A 23,740-nucleotide genomic window follows, 5' to 3' on the forward strand; every position below is an offset into this window, starting at 1 on the left:
GTGCGGATTCCGTCCACTACGGGACACAACGAACATAATCTTTACGGCGCAACAACTGCAAGAGAAATGCAGGGAACAGCACCAACCCTTGTACATGGCCGCCTTTGACCTTACAAAGACCTTTGACACTGTTATTGCAATAGACAGTAGTGTAAATATACGGGTTCTGAAATTACAGCAGGGTTATTGCAGGCTCCCGTTGTAATTTCAGCGTAGATCCGCAGTGTCCTGGTGAAATGGAATGTTAGGCTGATTTAAGCCATTTCCCCGGGGTTCTGCTGGCCACCTGTTGAAGTTACAATAGGAAATGGAGATCACCCCCCTGTCCACGGACCAATGATCGAGTGGAAACAGTTGTAATCTTGGGTGTGGTGCAAAAATGTTCATTCAATTTTACAGTATTCTCCTAAAGCTTGACCATCTCTTCTATAGAATTGTACATGCAAAAGTAAAATACTGCAGATGCTGGAATCTGAAATAAAAACAGAGAATGCTGGAAATCTCAGCGGGTCAGGCAGCATCTGTGGAGAGAAAAACAAAGTTAACGTTTCGGGTCGACAATCCTTCGTTCGAACTGCCGAATGTTCGAAAAGAGAATTTTACCTATATAGAATTGTACATATGTGCATGTTACATTATGACATGCTCCAGTTATTATAAAAGAGTTTGTCCTGCAATTCACTATAAGCCATGCCAGTTTCAATTTAAGTTTGTATTGTGGAAAACTCTGGCTTTTATGCCTTGCTTGAAAGTTGGTGAAACTTTAAACTGTTCGAACTTATTATAATTGCTCATTTCTCTCGTGAGGTGAAAGCGGTTCCTTTAATTCGTGGCATTTTTGGAATATTTTATTTTTCCAAAAACATAGTTTGGAACTACCGCAGCCCGCAAAGGCTTAAATATTAAGCTGTGAAGGATTTTTAATGGCCAATTGCTGGCTTTGCAACACCACATACCATTTGATCCCAAGAGTAACTCGAGAAGCAATACCCAATTTGCGGATAATTGCTATTTGTTTCCACAGTTACAATGAATGCCTGGTCTGTGATGTGGTGGAGGCCACTGGTATGGTGCTGTATCAAATAATTAGTAAATGGTTTGCAAAACTGCAGAGCTCTCTTTTAAGAGGCAGCTGGGATGTTTTGGAAGCACTATTTAAATAAAAAAACAAATATATCTGCAAAACTCACTGAATCCTCACTATTCTCACATACTGTGTGTGTATAAAACAAATGTTTTTGTCTTTTTCTTGGAACACTTTCATTTTTTGTGTTATAAAAATATGGGAAAAAGGCTGTTGACTGAAGTTAAGAATCGTCCAATCGGGTAACGAGTCTGTTCACTTTCCGATTGGTTTATGAAGGCGATGTGCCGTGATGACGTTCTGTCAGGCGATCAGTGGTGGGGGCAGGGTGATTGGAGGTGGGAGAACCATGTGACGATACCTCCAGCAATTTGTCTAACCAGAGTTGGCAACCCTAGTAAAGCAATTAAAAAAAAATACAAATTTACCGCTGAGGGATTTTCCTAGAAGTCGAATGCTGTTTTCCTCCAGCAGATGGCACTTGATACTCTTCCTGTATCAACGATTAAGTTTGAAGTCATACAGCATTTTCTGAGTGCTTTTTAAACTAAAATTAGCTCTTGTGTTTTACCTTGGATTTACTTTTAATTTTGAAGCCAGTTTTTAATCATGAAACTGCCTTATCCCACAGTAATATCGATTAATTATTTGTATTTTCGATGAATGTTTGGAATTGAGTGTTGGTGTGAAATTAATAATACATCTCTTTGTAAGTAATTAAATGATGGAAACAAATCTTTCATATAGTACAAGGATGCATATGCCTCTGTCACAAAAAGATATTGGGTGTAAATTTATCGGTACTGATGCCATCTACATTAATGCAAAAACCTGGTCTATGGCAAAAATAAAAAATTCTGGTATCCTCTGCATCACTGTCACCTGAATAGTCTCATGTCACTGGTTGCCCTTAATGTTTTTGTGGCATTTAATCTGATCACTACTATTGACCATTTTTATGTTTATTGGTACAGCAAGTGTCACTGGATGAAGATCAGTTATCATTTACATACCATTCTGTAATGTTGAGTGCTGGCAACATCATTCTATTATTGGACCAGATAGTGGTGGCGGGGGGAGGGTTTGGGAGGCATGGAAGGGAAGTTGTAAGAGGGTGTGCTGCCTACATGAAGCGAGGAGCAGTAAGTGTAAACTGCGAGTTCAGCAGTTGATAGTATTTACAATTCCAGGATTGGGCACAATATTATTTTTCTGCATTGGGATTGTGTTTCTTTTAATGAGATAAAGCAACTTGTTCTGTTGAACTTGGTCTTGTGAAAGTTTTTTTTGAACTGGCACTTCGTATATACACTTTGTGAGCCCTGATAGATTGAGTTACAGGGCTGCCACAAGCAATCAGTCTCTGCATCACTGTGCGATTGTTTCAAATAGCTTGTGTAAGAAATAAAGGACTGATGTGGTACTTCACCCCATTTTGTATTTATAACAAACTGTAAGTAGTATTGTATCAATAAAGGGAGCAGCAGCAACTGTGTCTTTGAGTCTTGGCGGTAGTGTACAGTGAGTCAGTGCAGCTCCGATTCATCATGGACTGAGCAGAGGAATCATATTAAGGCAGAGATTATGGTCCGTGGAGAAGGGTCGAACTACAGACTGGCACTAATCCAGCTTGTTACACTAACTATACAATCAGCAACAGAAGGAGCCCAAACCACCCCACTGTGGTCTAAAATGTTTGTAATTACAGTAATCGTTGTTTCGGATCATAGTGCTTTAACAGAAGTTAAAATGCAACAGGTTTTGCTGCATCTATTTCTTCGCTTCATGAAGGATTGGTTGTGACAGAGGTATAAATAGAGTTTCACAATAAATAGAGGTATATATAGTTCTAATGGAAGCAGTATCGTCACTTATTATGTTGAATCATTTGGAAACCACAGGTTGTATTTTGCAGTTTTCAGAAATTCTTTGCAAATAAAAGATAAAACTGGACGACGTGGCCGGGATCTCCATCCCTCATTAATTGGGGCAGGTGGGGGGGTCTATGTGACCATCATGGAAATGTTTTCCTGACTCTGCACAACCTTCTGGCCACGAGATCAATAACGTATTAGAGCTGCACTCCCTAGCTTTCGATGGGGGCAACATGCCAGATTGATAACTGACTTTTGCTACCTGAAAAACTCTGCAAATCTTTTAAAATGTGTTCTGTACTCCTCTTTGAGCCCAGCAGTGGAAATGAGAAATGGCTGGGCAGTGGAGAGCTGCAGGAGGGGTTGGTGATGCAGCAGAGCCATTTTCTCCATGTGCTTCTCCCCAAAATCCTGATATATTGAGGAGGAATCAGTGAGATGGGCAGAAAATCTGGGCTCGTACTTCTATAGATGAAAATTATTTTCTTCAAATCTCTGATTTTAGCAGTTTAATTCTGAAACTCAGAATTCTTTATATTTGTCAGTCAACGTGAAAAAGTCTTGAGCTCACAGGGCTTCAGATAAATGCCATCTCTATCCATACTCTCCGATTCATTTTTGTTCTGAGTCCAGCAGTGGACAATACATAGACAAGTACTAAAATAAGCTTGAAGAGTTGTTGGTGAGTTTCCAGTAATGGATAATAAGGAAAGATAAGGAAAGAGGGTAAGAGAGGACTAAGGAAAGAGGGTAAGAGAGGACTAAGGAAAGCAAAGAGGGAGTTTAACTGGATGATCTCTTTTTTAAAAAAAAAAAGATTTGCAGAATTCTGTTTATCAGTAAAAAGCGAATAGTTAAATGTGACTTTGGACCCTGAAAGGGGAGAGGATTGTGAGCTGATAGATAAATGGAAATTGATGGGAATAGTTAACCAATATTTTGTATCACTCTTTACAAAAGAAAGGGCTTTGGAGAGGAGGTAATTCCTGAATTGGTTAAAAGCGAGATGAGAAATATAATAGGAAAGTATTGGAGAAGTTAGTTAGGCTAAAGGACGATAAAGCACTGGGACTTGACTGGATGCATCCAAGGATCCTGAAGGGAATGGGGAAAGAAATAGCTGAAATCCTGGAAATTATAATTTGAAGTTCAATTTTGTAGATTGTAGTGGAGGATTGCAGAGTGGTCACTCTACTATCCATTTTCAAAAGGGGAAACCGAGCTAATCCAGGAAATAATAGACCAATTCGTTTAACATCTGCAGTTTGGAACATTTTGGAATCTTTAAAAATAAAATCACTAAACTCATCTATTCATCAAGATGAAAAGAAAATTATTAGAAGCAGCTGGCCCTAATTTCAGAATTGAAGATTGTGCTTGGTCAAGCTGATTTTTGAGGAGGTGTGTGGATGGAGGGATCGCAATGGATGTGGTGTATATGGACTTACAGCAAGTCTTTGATACGTTACCACACAAACTATTGGAAAAGATTAAGGAATGTGCAATTGGGCAGAAGGTAGCAAATTGGTTAGAAGGGAGGGAATGGATAAGAGAAGTTTGTCAGCATGGTTGAAATTGGGTAGTGGTGTCCCACTGTGTTCTGTTCTGGAACTGCTTCTGTTCACTGTGTACATCAATAATTTGGAAACCGGGTTAGATGGAGTGGTGTTCACATTTGCAAGCAATACTAAAATCGAGAGCAGGAGGAACATATTTACACCGATGATTGTGCAGCTGTGGAGTGCACTACCGGAGTTGGCGATTGAAGCAGAGCCAGTGTTAGCATTTAAGAATAGATTACACATAGGTGGTTGAAGGAAAGGGAGATAACGGGTTGTGGGAACAGAGTGGGCACATGCGATTAGGACCGCTCATATGGAGGATAAACACCAATAAACAGGCAAGCGGCCCGTTTCTGGCTTGTGATGTTTAGGTAATGAAAATTCAAATTAATTTCATTGGTATCTGATGATTTTGAGAGGTTAAATCCAAATTTTGTTCCTTTTAAATGAACATTTTTCATATGGTTGTATGAATTGTAAGGTATCAGCAGAACTAATTGGATTTCTGTTGAATAAAAAGTAAATTACTTCACAAAATAGTTTGGAACTTTTAAGCAGTGCAGTTGACCAAACCTTGTAAGTGAAATGCTTATTTACTTCTCGAGACTACGGGCCCAAGTTTGCCCCCTCTGTAATGGTGCGCCGACTTTGTAGAATAGACACGGCGCCGATTTCTTACCTCCATATTCTTCCCGTTGGTTCCAGGCCTGTGGCCTAGTGCATCGGAACACGTGGTGGGCGGAGCCAGGTCCTGGCGCTGAAAACGGTGCCGGGACCTCTGCACGTGCGCTAGAGACTGCGCGCATGTGCAGTAGCTCCTGGCAGGCCGTTTCTGCAAACGCATGCTGCAGGCTGTGTGGGAGGGGTCCGAAGCACGTCGCCCCTAGCCCTGGCCAAATGGGCTCCCTCATCGGCGGCCAGAGTGCGCACTGCAGGCTGTGTCAACTCTGACCTGAGTAAAACTCCTGAAGAGTTTCTGGGGGTCTGGGTTTGTAACTCTCGACCAGATGAACTGGGGATTCATGGGGTGTTTGATGCCATGCCGGACATCAGTCCAGACGTGCCAAACTCTTACAGGACTCTGAAGGGGTTTGTGGACCATTGTCATCAACAAGTGGTCATCACCAAAGCCCTCCAAGATCAGTGCCCCAAACATGAAGCTAGGCCCTCTGTGAGCGAGGGCGGGAGTAACTGCGTCACGCAGGCAGCCCAGTAAGCGGCCCCGACAACAGGAACAGATGCGCCTGAGTGGAGGGAACATCCACCGTATCTCGGGCGAATAAGATCCTCAGGATACTGAAGTCCAAGGGGCTGGCTCCAGACCTTCCAGAGGATTTGTACCATTTGATGAAGAGGGTACTTCCATCTCTTTCTCCCCGCCCCCCCCCCCCACCCTCCCCCTTCCTAGCCCTGGCTGAATGGTCTCCCTCACCGGCGGCCCACTGCCTTCCCAGGCCGTGTTTTGGTAGGACTTCTATTTTTTATTTGTTATTGATTGATTGCTTATTACTTTGGTCTTGGTGCTTTAGGTGCAGGGTTCCTTCTATTTTTTATTAATTCATTGCTTATTACTTTTTGTGCTTTGGTGCTCTAAACGTAGTTATTTGCGCAATTCCTTAACTCTATGTAAGGTTTTTCTGTGCGGACAGAAGTGGCAACATACATTGGCCTAAGTTAGTTTGGAGCAACTATTAGCTGGCCAAACACCTAAAACAGGGCTAAGTGGCTGGGAATGCTCCCTTTTGGGGGGAAAAAAAACTGAACTAAAAAAAAACCGAACTCACTTACACTGGCGCAAATTAAATGGCCAGAATTGCAAGTAAAATGATAATCCAGAAAAATCAAGTTGCCCCAAAAAAATAAGGAGCAACTCCTGGGGAAACTTCAGCCCTATGGTTATGAGATCCTGGGTTTCCATTTGGTGCAGCAGATGATATCTGACTATGTGTTCAGAACTTGAAAATAGCTTTTAGAGAATGTCATCAAATTGTGACCTAAAGCAAGGATTGTTACACAATGTGAAGACCTATTCTGTTCTTCCTTAAACTAAATGTCCAACTGTAGATTATATTCAAGAGATTACAGTAGTTCATAAGCTGCCTGTTCTCTTATCTTTAATCATAGAGTGGAAGAAATTATAATTGTACTTTTAATAAGAGCATGAAATTTTAGCTGAAAAAATAGCCTCATTGCCAGTGTGCCAACGCAGCCTTCGGCCGCCTGAGGAAAAGAGTGTTCGAAGATCAGGCCCTCAAATCTGCCACCAAGCTTTTGGTCTACAGGGCTGTAGTGATACCCTCGCTCCTGTATGGCTCAGAGACATGGACCATGTACAGTAGACACCTCAAATCACTGGAGAAATACCACCAACGATGTCTCTGCAAGATCCTGCAAATCCCCTGGGAGGACAGACATGCCAACATTAGCATCCTCGACCAGGCCAACATCCCCAGCATTGAAGCATTGACTACACTCGACCAGCTCTGCTGGGCGGGCCACATGTTTGCATGCCCAACACAAGACTCCCAAAGCCAAGCGCTCTACTCTGAACTCCTTCATGGCAAACGAGCCCAAAGTGGGCAGAGGAAACGTTTCAAGGACATCCTCAAAGCCTCCCTGATGAAATACAACATCCCCACTGACACCTGGGAGTCCCTGGCCAAAGACTGCCCTAAGTGGAGGAAGTGCATCCGGGAGGGTGCTGAGCTCCTCGAGTCTCATCGCCGAGAGCATGCAGAAACCAAGCGCAGGCAGTGGAAGGAGCGTGCGGCAAACCAGTCCCACCCACCCTTTCCTTCAATGACTGTCCCACCTGTGACAGAGACTGTAATTCCCGTATTGGACTGTTCAGTCACCTCAGAACTCATTTTTAGATTTCGAGGGACTGCCTATGATGATGAACTAACTGAGAGGCCAGGCTTGCAACCTGTCCTCCAGCATCTGTGAAAGCTGCTATGGAGCTGATGTTGACAAGATTTCCAACTTTGCAGCAGCAGTCTCCTGACAACTGCTTCGCCAGCTACACTTGTGCCTTTTGCTTTCAGGCAATGAAACATCACTATCACCCCCTACATAATGATTCAACATGAAGTTTTCCGTGGGGTACAAAATTAAAATTAATGAGAAGCAAGAGAAGCAGAAAGTCGTCATGAATGTGCAGTTGGGACCTGCCCTGCTCCGTCCTTGTCAATTGGCTCCTTCCCAGATACTTCCAGTGCTTCCTCCTTGTATGGTGACAGAGATTTTGGGGTCAATCACCAGTCAACCAATTTTTACAGGGTTGTCTTGTCCTAGAAAAAGAAAGGCAAAAGGGCCAATTTAGCGTGGTAACTGAGTGTCAGTCAATCCAAGTATCTGCATGCCTAATTGGCAAACAATTACATTTCAAATGATATTTTTAGTGGGTAATTGTATGCAAGGAGGCAAGTGAAAGAACACTTGCAGGTGAAGACTGAGGGTATAAAGGCCACCAGGTTAGGCATTGATGGTAAGCTCTCGAGCACATTAACGCAGTGGTTGTAAGTGGCAGTCATGTATTATACCGATCATTCTTGGAAGGTGCAGCAGACATTTCTTACCTGATCTGATAAGGTGATTAAAATGTTGTGGCATTAGATGGCTATGCTCTGAATAGTGTAAGTGACACTGACTCTTCTACCATCTGCTTCCAGTTCTCATTCTAATTGTTAGAAATAGCTAGGTTAAGGCTATCTCTTGTCACTTTCATAATCAGGATCAACTGTAAACCAATCTGGTGGGTATATTGTGTTTAATCAGAGTGTAAGACAGAATATAACACATTAGTTTCCAGCAAAAACATACGACCGTGACAAGTAGCTGATACCGATCCGATTGGACAGACGGCTTGCGCACGTGAGCAGTTCTCTGGCTTGCAGCCTTTCTCTTCATCGAGAGCTTCCTTCTATAAAGCATGGGATCGCTCAAGGAGTGTTTGACCAGCCCAACTTCTGTTTCGCTCTCTCCTCACACCGTTTGTGAGAACAGCCTTGAGGAAGTTACTTTTATTCTCTCTTTAGGGGTGGGCCTGAAATGGGATATTGTCGAGACCTTTTGACCTATAGATGTTTCCCTAAAACTCCCTGTCCAATGCCGTGTTGAGTTCTTTGTTTCGCTTCTGAATTAAGAACCCTTCCTAAAGCTGCCTCATGATTTTGGCCACATTTCTTTTCTGTGTATATTTTCTCAGGAGTTCTTCCTTTAAAATTAGTGTCTTATTTCTTTTGACTCTATCCTCTGAGGCGCAGACCAGGAGCTCAATTTTGGCCGAGCCTATTTTACGGCGCACTTACCGGAGTTGCAGCACATACGCAAGTTCCCAGATGCGGCGAAAAAAAAATGTTGGAACTTTGATCGCTGTCTGGCCTCGTCACTGCAGTCGTACAGCATGGCCAGTCGTTCTACGCTGGAAAATGTGCTGAGACGTCTGCACATGCACAGTGGTGATTCGTGATGTCCGCGCATGCGCAGTGAGTCTGCAACAACACCCCCAATTGATATAGATCTCTGTCAGTTTCAGAGCATGGCGCTGTTCTTCCTCCCTGCATTGCTGGGCTCCTTTTGGTACAATTCTCTGCATTTATTCTGCCTCCTTTGTTGGGCTAAGGGCAGGCACGAGAACTGTCAGTTCTCCTGCCCGCCCTTAGCCCTGGCTGAGTGGCCTCCCGGTGTGTTGTCCCGCCCCTACCCCAGGCCGAGCGGCCTCCCGCACCGACCAGCTGCCTTCCCAGGCCAAGTTTGAAAGTGAAGGTAGGATTTCAATTTTTTATTTCTTATTGTATTGTTAGTATTTTTTGTTTGCAAACATTGGTAAGGGTTAAGGCTTAGTTGGTTTAGGTGCAAGTCCTCTCTGCTTCCCGACCCTGTCCCAGGCCGAATGGCCTCCAATGTACTTACCTGCGCCGATTTCTTTAACTCTCCGCAAGGGTTTTCTCAAGTGGCCTCATATGCTGGCCTAAGTAAAAATGGAGTAACTATTAGCTGGCCAAAGTTGTCTAAATGGACAGAACTGGCATAGGTGGCTGGTAATACCCCCTTTTGAGGAAAAAAAAACAAACCTAATAAAAACATAACTAAGTTACACTGGTGCAAATTGATTGGGGAAACTAGGGATTTTTAAGTTATGCCAGAAAAAGCAGGTTACTCCAAAAAAAAATGGAGCAACTCCTGGCCAAAATTGAGCCCCAGAAAACATAAATAAGAACATAAGAATTAGGAACAAGAGTAGGCCATCTAGCCCCTCGAGCCTGCTCCGCCATTCAACAAGATCATGGCTGATCTGGCCGTGGACTCAGCTCCATTTACCCGCCCGCTCCCCATAACCCTTAATTCCCTTATTGGTTAAAAATCTATCTGTGATTTGAATACATTCAATGAGCTAGCCTCAACTGCTTCCTTGGGCAGAGAATGCCACAGATTCCAACCCTCTGGGAGAAGAAATTCCTTCTCAACTCGGTTTTAAATTGGCTCCCCCGTATTTTGAGGCTGTGCCCCCTAGTTCTAGTCTCCCCGACCAGTGGAAACAACCTCTCTGCCTCTATCTTGTCTATCCCTTTCATTATTTTAAATGTTTCTATAAGATCACCCCTCATCCTTCTGAACTCCAACGAGTAAAGACCCAGTCTACTCAATCTATCATCATAAGGTAACCCCCATCTCCGGAATCAGCCTAGTGAATCGACTCTGTACCCCCTCCAAAGCTAGTATATCCTTCCTTAAGTAAGGTGACCAAAACTGCACGCAGTACTCCAGGTGCGGCCTCACCAATACCCTATACAGTTGCAGCAGGACCTCCCTGCTTTTGTACTCCATCCCTCTCGCAATGAAGGCCAACATTTCATTCGCCTTCCTGATTACCTGCTGCACCTGCAAACTAACTTTTTGGGATTCATGCACAAGGACCCCCAGGTCCCTCTGCACCGCAGCATGTTGTAATTTCTCCCCATTCAAATAATATTCCCTTTTACTGTTTTTTTTTTTTCCCAATGTGGATGACCTCACATTTTCCGACATTGTATTCCATCTGTCAAACCTTAGCCCATTCGCTTAACCTATCTAAATCTCTTTGCAGCCTCTCGGTGTCCTCTACACAACCTGCTTTCCCACTAATCTTTGTGTCATCTGCAAATTTTGTTACACTACATTCCGTCCCCTCTTCCAGGTCATCTATGTATATTGTAAACAGTTGTGGTCCCAGCACCAATCCCTGTGGCACACCACTAACCATCGATTTCCAACCAGAAAAGGACCCATTTATCCCGACTCTCTGTTTTCTGTTCGCCAGCCAATTCTCGATCCATGCTAATACATTTCCTCTGACTCCGCGTACCTTTATCTTCTGCAGTAACCTTTTGTGTGGCACCTTATCGAATGCCTTTTGGAAATCTAAATACACCACATTCATCGGTACACTTCTATCCACCGTGCTCATTATATCCTCAAAGAATTCCAGTAAATTAGTTAAACATGATTTTCCCTTCATGAATCCATGTTGCGTCTGCTTGATTGCACTATTCCTATCTAGTTGTTCCGCTATTTCTTCCTTAATGATAGCTTCAAGCATTTTCCCGACTACAGATGTTAAACTAACCGGCCTATAGTTACGTGCCTTTTGTCTGCCCCCTTTTTTTAAACACAGGCGTTACATTAGCTGCTTTCCAATCCGCTGGTACCTCCCCAGAGTCCAGAGAATTTTGGTAGATTATAACGAATGCATCTGCTATAACTTCCGCCATCTCTTTTAATACCCTGGGATGCATTTCATCAGGACCAGGGGACTTGTCTACCTTGAGTCCCATTAGCCTGTCCAGCACTACCCCCCCTAGTGATAGTGATTGTCCCAAGGTCCTCCTTTCCCACATTCCCGTGACCAGCAATTTTTGGCATGGTTTTTGTGTCTTCCACTGTGAAGACGGAAGCAAAATAATTGTTTACGGTCTCAGCCATTTCCACATTTCCCATTATTAAATCCCCCTTCTCATCTTCTAAGGGACCAACATTTACTTTAGTCACTCTCTTCCATTTTATATATCGGTAAAAGCTTTTACTATCTGTTTTTATGTTTTGCGCAATTTTACTTTCGTAATCTATCTTTCCTTTCTTTATCGCTTTCTTAGTCATTCTTTGCTGTCGTTTAAAATTTTCCCAATCTTCTAGTTTCCCACTAACCTTGGCCACCTTATACGCATTGATTTTTAATTTGATACTCTCCTTTATTTCCTTGATTATCCACGGCTGGTTATCCCTTCTCTTACCGCCCTTCTTTTTCACTGGAATATATTTTTGTTGAGCACTATGAAAGAGCTCTTAAAAATCCTCCACTGTTCCTCAATTGTGCCACCATTTAGTCTGTGTTCCCAGTCTACTTTAGCCAACTCTGCCCTCATCCCACTGTAGTCCCCTTTGCTTAAGAATAGTACGCTCGTTTGAGACACTACTTCCTCACCCTCAATCTGTATTACAAATTCAACCATACTGTGATCACTCATTCCGAGAGGGGAGCAACTGCTTGCTTTAGGGTCATTATCTCCTTTACTACGTTGCAAATTGTTTACGTTAACTTCCCTCCATTCTAAGTGTTTCTATAACACTTGTGTCTTAAAGATACATAAACAAAGTTGAAGTCTTAACTTGAAAACAACAGACAATGGTTGTTGTAGTGCAGAATGCTATAACATCTCAACAGGGAACCAAAACATCAGCATTTCTTAGCATCTAATCCCAATTTGAGAAGACACTTAATCTAGAGTTCAACACAACCATTTAAACACAGCATTAGTCGCCTCGCAGTTTTATTTACATAATCATGTGCATTTTGTACACTCCTGGGGCCCAAGTTTCGAGCAGCGCCTAGAACGGCGCAGTCCCGACCTGGACGCCCATTTTTCACACCACAAAGTGCGCCGAAAAAAACCCTCCAGATTCTCCAGCTCCCTGCAGGTCCACTGGCCCTCGGCGCAGCGCAGCAGGAGCTGTCGGGGGCGGAGCCAGGTCCCTGCGCTGAAAACAGTGCCGGGACCTCTGCACATGCACGCTACAGTGGGCGCACATATGCAGTAGCACCAGGCGCGCAAAACTGGAAGCACGCAGCCCCTAGCCCTGGCCGAATGGCCTCACTGGGGCTGCGTGCATAAGGCTCCTCCCACGCCCAGCTCCTGCTTCCTCCCGACCCGACTCGACTCGACTCCCGCTTTCCGCCTCCGGACCGGACCCGACACCGACCCATCTCCCCCCCCCGCCCCCGGGACCGGACCGGACCCAACTCCCGCTCCCCCCCCGCCTCCAGACCGGACCCGACTCCCGCCCCCGCCCACGCCTCCGGACCGGACCCGACACCGACCCGACTCCCGCTCCCTCCCTCCCCCCCCCCCCACCCCGACCCGAACCGAACCGACCTTCCTCCCACCTCCCCCCGACCCGACCCAACGCCACCTATCTGTAAATCTGGTGCTGGGGACGGGCCCTGCCCGAAGTCTCGGGCCCGGCCCGTTCAGCCTCCCTCCCCCTTCTCCTTACCCCCCCCCAATCTCCTTTCCCCCCCAATCTCCTTTCCCCCCCAATCTCCTTTCCCCCCCCCAATCTCCTTTCCCCCCCCAATCTCCTTTCCCCCCCCAATCTCCTTTCCCCCCCAATCTCCTTTCCCCCCCAATCTCCTTTTTCCCCCCCCCTATCTCCTTTCCCCCCCCCCAATCTCCTTCCCCCCCCCAATCTCCTTCCCCCCCCCAATCTCCTTCCCCCCCCCAATCTCCTTCCCCCCCTCAATCTCCTTCCCCCCCCCCCAATCTCCTTCCCCCCCCCAATCTCCTTCCCCCCCCAATCTCCTCCCCCCCCCATCTCCTTCCCCCCAATCTCCTTCCCCCATCTCTTTTCTCCCCCTTCTCCCCTTTATCCCCTTCTCCCCACTCCCCATTCTCCCCCCCTTCTCTCCCATCCCGCCCCCATTTCCCCCATCCCTCCCCCTTTCCTCCCTCTGCTCCCCCCCTCTCTCCCTCTACCCTCCTCCTCCCCCTCACCCTCCCCTCGCTGTCAGAAACACAGACACTGACAGACAGAGAGATAGAGACACACTGGGTGGGGGGGGCGGGGGGCGGGCATCCCAACACACTGTTGGAGGGCTCCCGGTGCTGCAGTCGGTAAGTAGAAAATGTTTTATTTATTGATTTAAAAAAAAAAATTATTTCTTATTAATTTTTTTTGATTGATTTATTGGTTGATTTATTGATGTATTTATCATTTATTATTGATGATGGCTCTTTATTTGTAAAACTGAAGTGTTTAATGTTTGTAAACTTCCCTTTAAACCCCCCCCCCCCATTCCCTACGCCTGATTTGTAACCTACGCCTGATTTTCTAAAGTGTAGACAAGTTTTTTTCGAGCGTACAAAAATCTTTACTTACTCCATTCTAAGTTAGTTTGGAGTAAGTTTTCACTGACGAAACTTTGAAAACAGGCGTAAGTGGCCGGACACGCCCCCTTTTGAAAAAATAATTCTGTTCCAAAGTGAAACTGTTCTAACTGACTAGAACTGGAGCAAACTAAATGATGAGAATTCCGATTTCTAAGATACTCCGTTCTACACCAGTTGCTCCTAAAAATCAGGAGCAAATCATGTGGAAACTTGGGGCCCTGTATTCTAACATAATGCCTTTCATTGCCGATACAAAATAGTACCTCCATTCCCTCCCTAAATTCCTGTGGGAGCACTTCAACATCAGTATCTGTGAAATGCGGACACTCTGCTCTGCACCAGATCTGTTTGGCATTCTTCATCTGATGAACCTCCAGGTTTGCAGCAAAATCTTTTGACAATGGCGGCCCTTTAAGTTGCTGCAGACATTACAGCAACCTACAGTAACGCTATATTTTCCATCCCTCCATGGGGATGTTCCCAATGTGAGATATTTTCAGTGCCTGGTACTTGTCCATGATATTCTAATTCAGCTGATGCCAGAAACCTCTGTAGTCAGCGTGAGTGTGGCTGGGTGGGGGCGGATGTCTTACCTGCCAGACTTCAAGTGATCACAGTGCCAAAGGAAATGACCGGTTGTTCTGTTCCACATATAATTGTGTCTGAAATTTATTTTATAAGAACTTTAAAGCCCTGTTATTTGGTGCTGTATACGAGCCTTTGCAGGTTCATCTTCCTTCTCTGTGGGGAAGTATATGACATCCACTTACTGGAGCCAATTTCTGTGCACTGGTGTAAATCACTTCTTTATGGTTAAGAACTGGTGCAAATCTCACCAGCATAATAATGTGCCAAGGGAATTCAAATTTTGTGGGTCAGTCCATCTATTATATGTTAAGTTTGGTACCTGGGTCTGTGTTTCATTGAAAACGTACATGTACCTGCAGAGCCTGTTACTGTGGTAGGTGGCGCTGTGATAGGTATTGTGAACATTGTGTCGTACTGTATGACCCAATAGCTGGGATTTTACAGTTAGAATATATTGCTTAGCGATTGCACAATCTCTGCTACGCTCATTCATCACTCAGCGGTACTGAATTTTTTAATAGCTGATATTTTGATCTTAGCAACTGAAATCTCAACTGTCCAAAATAAGTGTTTAAACAAATTAAAAAAAATAAAATACATATTTCACAATGGAACGATTGCATTTCATAGAATGATACAACGTGGAAACCATTCAGCCCATTGCTCCTGTGCCGGCTCTTTGGAGGAGCTATCCAGTTAGTCCCACACTCCTGCCCTTTCCCCAAAGCCCTGAAAATTCCCCCCCCCCCCCCGGCCCCCCTCTCCATTAAAAGACACACAGGACAATTTAGTGCTTTTATCTGTGACTCTGAGCTGAATTTGGACAACGCAGGCTGAGCACATGTGTGTGGAATTTCCAAGGATACACTGGTACCATTCAGGCAGCTGTACTGATGGGATTTTTTTCTTTATCTACTAGCACTTTCTGCCCAGTTGCTTTTCTTCAAGTAGTTTGGAAAAACAAGTAAAATTTATATTGAGTTTTTAAAACGACAGGCTATGGATGAGGGAGAATGAACAATTCTGATTACTCAATTGTCTTGCTTTGTTTCGTGTTCCCCAACTTTATAAAATGTGTTAAACTAGAAGGGAGAGAGAGATTTTTCAGAAGTAGAGATGTGTGTGAGAGGCAGAATGAAAGAGAAGGCGGGGGGAGGGGGGGGGCGTTGGTTTGCTTCCTTATAGCTTAGTAACTGGAACAGGTATTAGTCCCTTTGCATATTTAAATAAGGGGCCATACACCTGTGAGGCTCCCGCTACAATAGAGTTGCTCTGAACACAGCTGGCACCGTACAACCAGGCCCACATTCGGCCTAACAGGCGGTCCTTAAAGGGATTGTTGCAGGTCGCAACTAACAAGGTAAGTGTTTCTAGTATGCTTCCCTCAATGTGGGGCCGGGAAGTGCACTCCTGCTCCCCCTGAACCTACATTACAAACCACGTCGACCACTGGCGATCACTGATGCCCCTTTTTTCTCCCCCAAAAACCGCCCCTTTCCCACCAATGTGGCATTAACCCCCTCCCCAATCACCACCGCTACCTTCCACAATCGCCGCCGTTGCCCACCCCCCCACCACCCCTTCCCATCACAGACAGGAAGTTAATGAGTTGTGCAGCCTGCAAACTGATTTTATGGGGCCGAAATTCAGGCACACCCGAAACCTGGCCCACCTACGATTTTTGACCTGTTTTTACCGCCGGGTGCGATAAGGCAGTCTCCTGATCGATTTTCTCCACTTTGAACTTTTTTTCGCGTGGGACCAGAAGTTGATCATAATGGGGGCGGAAGTGTGGTAGTCAGTCCTGGTGAGGGGCGGATGTTGGGGGCGGGACTGAGTCTCCACCGCTGTCACTTAGCGACGGATCGGTGGTGACGTCACTGCGCCTGTGCGTCACCACGTCTCTCCACTCATAAGGGGAGAGAATCAGCGATTCTGTAGGTTCGGCCACTGGGCCACCAGGGAGGGTTTTGGCCAGGCCAGGGGGCCTGGCACCCAAGAGGGGCAATAACTGGCTGGCCGATCGGGAAGTCAGCCGGCAAAATTGAAAACACAGCTGCGGCAGTGCGCCCTCCCCTTGAAGGGCCGCCGCACTGCCGTGGTTCACAGACAAGAAAGCAGGTACACCGACAGAAAAGGCTGTCGAGGACAACCACGCGGTGGAGCAAAGATTTTTTTCAGGTAAATTTGGGGTGGCGTGTGCTGGAGGTGTGGGAGAGCGGCAGTGCGCACTTTGATAACGTGCTTGCGGCGGCCGTCAGCAGTGGGGTGGAAGTGGGGACAGGCCAAAAAATCCCCGAGCTGAGTTAAGGTCGGGGCGGCAAATTGACTGCAACGCGGAGGCCACTCGATTCCGCCGCATGGTCGCTGCAAAATGGTGGTAATGGGCCTTATCCGGACCCTGAATTTCAGCCCCAATGTCTCTACAAATACTGATTGTATTTTTAAAAAAAAGACATGGAATGTATTTTGGAATATAGCAGAAATCTTTGCAGTGGTGACATAAAGGGATGTCCACATCAATAGATGTTAATCTTAAGTAGTGCTGTCATTCATCTCATGAAGTTCAAAATTCACAATGATCTTAACTGACGGAAGATTAAAGATGAAATAGCCCAATTTTCAATCTGAACTTCTATATTCTGACACTAGGACATCCCAGTCCATTATAAAAACAACAGAAAATTAATTATGCAGAATTCTTACAGTACATTTGCCTGCTGAGGCATAATGAACACACACTGGTGATTATTTTGTAACATATAATTTGATCCCTCGGTTCAAAATGGCACTTAACAACCAGTGGGAGCCTGTGCTCAGGTGCTGCAATGTTAATTCGACAATGAGGACAGCTGTTGCTTTCAAAATGAAGGCCAGAATTTACACATGCTGATTAAGGTCATTTTCATATTAAGTATCTTCAATTATCCTTTTTTCAAAAAGAACAATTAATTTCCCTCAAATGTTTCCCTCAAATGGTTCAAGTGACATGGGTCACAACTTTTATGTGGTGAATAGGCAATCAGTTGGTTGCCTATAGCTGTAAAGCGTTGAGATGTCCAGTGGTCGTGAAAGGCGCTATATAAATCTAAGTCTTTCTTTCTTTTCAGTAATGGTTTTATGTCTTTTTACAGTAGAATGAGAAATTAGATTATAAAACCTTGTTTTAGATTTTCAGATTTGGCATTGCTAATATTTAATATTTTTTTCAGTTTTTGTAACTCAGTGGTAGTAATCACAATTGCTGAGAAGCTCAGCAGATTGCTCCTGAAGTCAATTTTAGCACTTGCCCTAAATGTATCACTATGGAATTAAGAGCGAAACCTAATGTTCTTAATAAACCACTTGCCAACCTTTTAAATGAAGAACTTTTATTAAGAAAATATTTGAAATAAAAGTTTAAAGAAATAAATCAGGCCAGGAGGGCTGAATGATATGGTGGGTCAGTACACTGTTTTCTCACTTCTGGCATGTTGGTTTGAAGCCAGACCACATTGACGAGAAAACAAGTCTGCTCTTTCTTAAACCTGTAAGGATTCTAAATGTGAGTTTTAGCACAAGTCCGCAGCACAAAACTAACCAGATTTGGAAATTTCACTCCAAGAAGCCAGAGGGAATGCTGATGTGTGAAATAGAAATGTCACACTGGGTGATGGTGGATGTTGTTCAGGGTGTAATCAACCCTGGTACTGCTTGTGCAATGTTTGGAAATATTCCATTCCTCAGCACTGTCATCTTATCGCAGAATCACGAAGAAGAATTGACAGATCCCCATTTCTGTTGGGAATTGGAATGGAGAAAAAGAATGAGAAATTAGACAACAGTATCGAACCTTGAACCATAAAGTGAAATGGAAGTTGGACATTATGCCACAGTTCAGTGATACTTGGATTACTTATTATTTTTATCTTTTAAATGTTACTAGGTCCTGGTACTAACCTGCAACACTGTTTTAAGCATATAATTAAACTTTCGAGCCGAGACATTGTTGGTGACATTAGCAGGCACACACTTGATGCTTTCATAGACATTCCACTGTTCACTATTTTAGTGGAGGCATTAACCCATTTTAAATGGTTGAAAAATAGATCTTGACCTTTTACAGGCAGGATGGAAATTAACAAGGTGGAAAAGTGTATGAATGGGTTTCAAATGGGGACATAGTGTTAGCAACTCTGATTGTATTCTTGGAGGCTTGATCACGTGACATCTGGCCATATGAAAAGATTCATTCAACGATCAGGCAAAGTAGGGAAACTGAGGGCAGATAAGATGGGAAAGCAAAGGTGCCGGGAGGGATCTGCAGGGGAGAAACCATAGATGGGAAGAACTTTGATTCCACCAGTAACTAATAGTAACTCACTGAAATTGCCTCAATAGCTAATAGTAATACTGGTAACACTCAAGAATTCCCGCATAGTACCCCAAGTGACAAATTATACAGAAGTCTCATGGAAACTGGAACAAAACATGTTTTTTTTTCCATTTGGAACCAAAAATACAAAACCAAACCTGCAACATAACACATCTCTCCGGGTTCATAACTGATTCCGAATTCAATCTATTGTATTTTGAAGTTGAAGTTACATTTAACTTAAATTTTGGTGTGTGCTCACTATTGGTCAACGTTAACCTTGTAAAGCAATCTCTTGCTCATGAAAGACAATTCACCACAATTAGCTCTTTGGTCTGGCATATTTGTTGAGGCCAAGGACAGGAGGAGGAATAAGGGACGATTTTCCTCCTCCCTGTCTGTCCCTGCATGGGACAGGTTTATTCTACCCTGGGCCATTAATACAAGAAATTTATGCGCATAAGGGGCATGAAATCTAAACACAGCTGTGTGTTGGACCACCGAGATCGGGTTAGGCGTTTGAAGGCAAGCCACAGCGCCATGTTTCACTGGGTGCTCTTGCACTGGGGCACTCGGTGAGTGTTGCAGCAGGAAATTAAGTGGGAGGTGGAAAGCCTCCCATCTCGCAGGAAGCTCACTGGATGGCCTGCATATACTGCAGATGCAACCTAAGCTCCTTCACCACCACCACGCCCCTCTTCCGCAGGGAAGACTTGGAAATCTAAGAGCAACATTAAGGCAATGGATATCTGGAAAAAACAATCTTTATCCCTTTTCCTGATCTTTGAGTATGGAGAAATTAAAAAAATGGCCCTATTCATACAGTTGGATGATATCTCTATGAATTACAGCCAGCTTGCAAATCCAGTGCAAGTAAGATCAAGTGGGTTCTTCTTTCCCAGTAAGTTAATATATATATTACCGTCAACATTTATGTCTGGAGCCAGTTCTGACAAAGAGTAGTAACTGATGTTTCACCTTCTGTTTGTTATTAATGTGGTGAACTTGTTGCGATGGTATTTCTTGAACCAAACTGTGGCTTCAAGGTACAAAGATGGGAGGAAAAACAATGTGTGAGGAGGACACAAAAAATCTACAAAAGGACATAGACAGGCTAATTGAGTGGGCAAAAAATTGGCAGATAGAGTATAATGTTGGAAAGTGTGAGGTCATGCACTTTGGTAGAAAGAAAATCAAAGAGCAAGTTATTATTTAAATGGAGAAAAATTGCAAAGTGCCGTAGTACAGCGGGACCTGGGGTACTTGTGCAAGAAACACAAAAAGTTAGTATGCGGGTACAGCAAGTGATCAGGAAGGCCAATGGAATCTTGGCCTTTATCGCAAAGGGGATGGAGTATAAAAGCAGGGAAGTCTTGCTATAGTTGTGCAGGGTATTGGTGAGCCAACACCTGGAATACTGCGTGCAGTTTTGGTTTCCATATTTAGGAAAGAATATACTTCCTTTGAAGGCAGTTCAGAGAAGGTTCACTAGGTTGATTCCGGAGATGAGGGGGTTGACTTATGAGGAAAGGTTGAGTAGGTTGGGCCTCATTGGAATTCAGAAGAATGAGAGGTGCTCTTATCAAAACGTATAACATTATGAGGGGGCTTGACAAGGTGGATGCAGAGAGGATGTTTCCACTGATAGGGGAGATTAGAACTAGAGGGAAAAATCTTAAATTAAGGGGCCGCCCATTTTAAATTGAGATGAGGAGAAATTTCCTCTGAGGGTTGTGGATTTGTGGAATTTGTTGCCTCAGAGAGCTGTGGACTGGGACATTGAATAAATTTAAGACAGAAATAGTCAGTTTCTTAAACGATAAGGGGTTATGGGGAGCGGGCAGGGAGGTGGACCTGAGTCCATGATCGGATCAGCCATGATCGTATTGAATGGTGGAGCAGGCTCGAGGGGCTGTATGGCCTACTCCCCTTATTTCTTATGTTCTTATGATGTGCTAATTTGCAGCATGAATCTGTAACCTATTGAAATGCTTATAGTGTCAAAGCTGTTGAATAACCTTGAAACAACAATGCATTGCTGTGCAAAAAGAGTGAAAGTCAGTATACAGTGAACCTACAAAAAATATGCATTACAGTAATATTTGATTCAATATTATTAAAAGAATGAATTTGAAATCTTTAATCTATTGATGACTTTTTGGACTTGATTGAGAATGTGAATGACATTGCCTCTGTTTTATTAATCACCATGACACTTTAGAAAGAAAATTGTAAACTGTTACTGTAAAAAAAAAAAAAAATCTTTTGGAAAATCAAATGTATAAAACCTATATAGAGCACTGACAAACAACCTACATTTATATAGCACCTTTAACATGGAGAAATATCCCAAGGTGCTTCACAAAAGTGTAATCAGACAAAAATCGATAGAATCAAAGGAGGAGATATTAGGAAGGATGACTAAAAGCTTGGTCAGATGTGTGTTTTAAGGAAACCTGAGTAGAGATTCAAGCATGGAGTTGCTGGAAAGATGGAGGCAACATGCTCAATGACTTTGCAGAAGAAATGGAGGTTGGGGATGGAAAGGTAGTTTACAAGGACAGAGGGGTCGAGGGTGGGTTTTTTGAGGACAGGAGTGATGTTGATGGTTTTGAAAGGGAGGGGTACAGTACCTGATGAGAGGGAACCATTCAGCTAGCATGGGAGCCAGGAAGAAAAGTTGGGTGGCCAACTATTCAGTGGGAATGGGGTCAAGAGAGCATGAGGTGGGTGTCATGGACAAGATGAGATTAGAGAAGGTATAAATGAAGATAGGCGAGAAACTAGAGAAAGATGTGGATTCATGGCTAGGACAGGGGGAACCTTGGGGGAGGTTTAACTTGGTGGGGAAGGGGGCGGTGGTGGTGCAGCAGATGCAATTGAACAGATGGTCTGAATTTTAGGTCTATGAGCTCCTTGCACTTGTTGGAGGTGAAGGTGTGGGTGCAGGGGAATTCAGTTTAAGGAGATGTTTGTTAATGGAGAAAAGGAATCTGAGGCTTTCTAACAAGCTCCTGGAGTAGTGAGCGATTTTGACGGAGGAGAGCAAGGCTTGGTTTGACCTGACGATGGATGACAAATCCAGTTATGCGGCAGATGCACTCAAATTTGTGCCCCTTGGACTTGCGGCAGCAAAGCTGGAGGCCACACTAAGGAAAATGATCAGTGTGACTAAGAGTTTTACTGGGGACAACGTTTCATTAAGTTGGAGGAGAACGAGTAGTTGAGCAGCTTGATTGCATACAGAAATATTATGGCAAATGGCGAACTAAATGCCAGACAGGGGAGTTTAAAAGTTCAGTTGTAAGCGACTTAGGGAAGAGTTTGTTCCAGGGGAGGACACAGGGGAAAGTGGGGTTGGAAGAGGGCAGGAGGATGTGGCTAATGAGGGATACGAGGATGTGGCTAATGAGGGATACAAGGAAGTGGTCAGAGATGGCCTTGCCTGTGGTTGCAATGTTGGAAGTAGAGAGGCCACGTGAGAAAGTAGGGACATGGGCGTGGATGTGTATTTCTTTAGGAGAGTATATATGGAGGGAGAGCTTAAGGGAGAACAGGAAGACAGTGAACTTAGAGTTCAAGGTGAGTTGAGCTGGAGATTGAAATCACAGAGAATAAGTTAGTTTCTCAGTGCAGAGACGGAGGGAGGAAAGGGAAGTTGATATTTTGGTCAGAAAACCATGGTGCGGCTTGGAGATGGTAGAGAACGAGAATTATAAAGGGATGTCAAGAGTGGTAGTACAAGGTGAGGTGCTGGAAGGAGGAGAAGGACCAGAGGAGTTGAGGGAGAGACCAAGCTGTGCTGTTTTGGTGATGAGGGCCACCACGGCAGTTTGAGCAGGACAGATGGAAAGTACAGCCAAGTGAGAAGGCTTCAGTAAGGGACAAGTTGTTGTCATGAGCCAAGTTTCTGTCAAAGTCATGACGTCAATATAAGCATCCACAATACTGTCAAAGGATTAGGCTTCATATAACTAATTAAAACTCTAGTTTGGTCAGTGAAGTAACTGTTAATAGCTGGCTAAAGTGGAGGATGGGTCTCGATACTAGTTTGATAACCGAGATACTGACTGTGTCTGATTTTTTTTTTTCTTCACAGAAAGTCTGCGTAAAGTGTGGAATTGAAACAATTGGGAACCAGCGGAGACCCGTTTGGCTTTGCAAAATATGCAGTGAGGGAAGAGAGGTAGGTTACAGAAATTGTGGGATGTTGCAGAGTTGAAGTATCCTTCTTTAAACTGGACTCGCATTAATGTTTTTATACTTGTACTCATTTTAAAGCTGGGCACAAAAAACATACAAAAATGTAGGAGAGCACGGCAACAGAAATATTTATTTAATAATTTAGAAATGGTGATAGATAAAGTAAGAATATTACTTCAAAGTAAGCCAGAGGACATGAATTTAAATTGGTGAAAAATAAATTGACAACCTATTGGGAAGAACTTCTTTACTCAGAGTATTACATGTTTGCAAAAATCTGACGTGTGGTAATAGAGATTTTAAAAATACATTAAAATGTTTGAAAGATAGCAAGACCATAATGCTAAAGTTGGCACACCAAGTTCTATCAATGAAAAGCCTTTTCTCATTATTGGATTTTCTTACCAAACATAATTACGGAGATGGAAAAAAAAAAGTGCAACACAATTATGGAATACTTACAGAAATTAAAACCTGTTTTTAATAATCTTTCATTAAATAAGAGAGCAGACATCTGGGACAAAGGAGAGAATGATCTGAAGCAACAAGTTTTTAATAATGAAGAATATGAAATGATGAGCTTGGGCGCAAATGAATTTCTAGGCTGACCTTTTTGCACATGATTTACCTTCACTTCAGAAAATAATTGT

The 23,740-nt window shown here is 43.8% G+C and overlaps 1 protein-coding gene across 4 annotated transcripts in view; it reads left to right on the top strand.

The window, feature by feature from the left end:
- Positions 1-23,740, top strand: part of LOC139226422 (rab effector Noc2-like) — a 300,066-nt gene that overhangs the window by 185,906 nt on the left and 90,420 nt on the right. For all 4 annotated transcript variants that reach the window (XM_070857183.1, XM_070857186.1, XM_070857185.1 and 1 more), the window contains one exon: positions 22,987-23,073. In XM_070857183.1, the coding sequence (XP_070713284.1) occupies positions 22,987-23,073 (87 nt within the window). The remainder of the gene's footprint in view (positions 1-22,986; positions 23,074-23,740) is intronic.

Source organism: Pristiophorus japonicus, chromosome 16 (genome assembly GCF_044704955.1).
Source record: "Pristiophorus japonicus isolate sPriJap1 chromosome 16, sPriJap1.hap1, whole genome shotgun sequence".
Taxonomy (NCBI): domain Eukaryota; kingdom Metazoa; phylum Chordata; class Chondrichthyes; family Pristiophoridae; genus Pristiophorus; species Pristiophorus japonicus.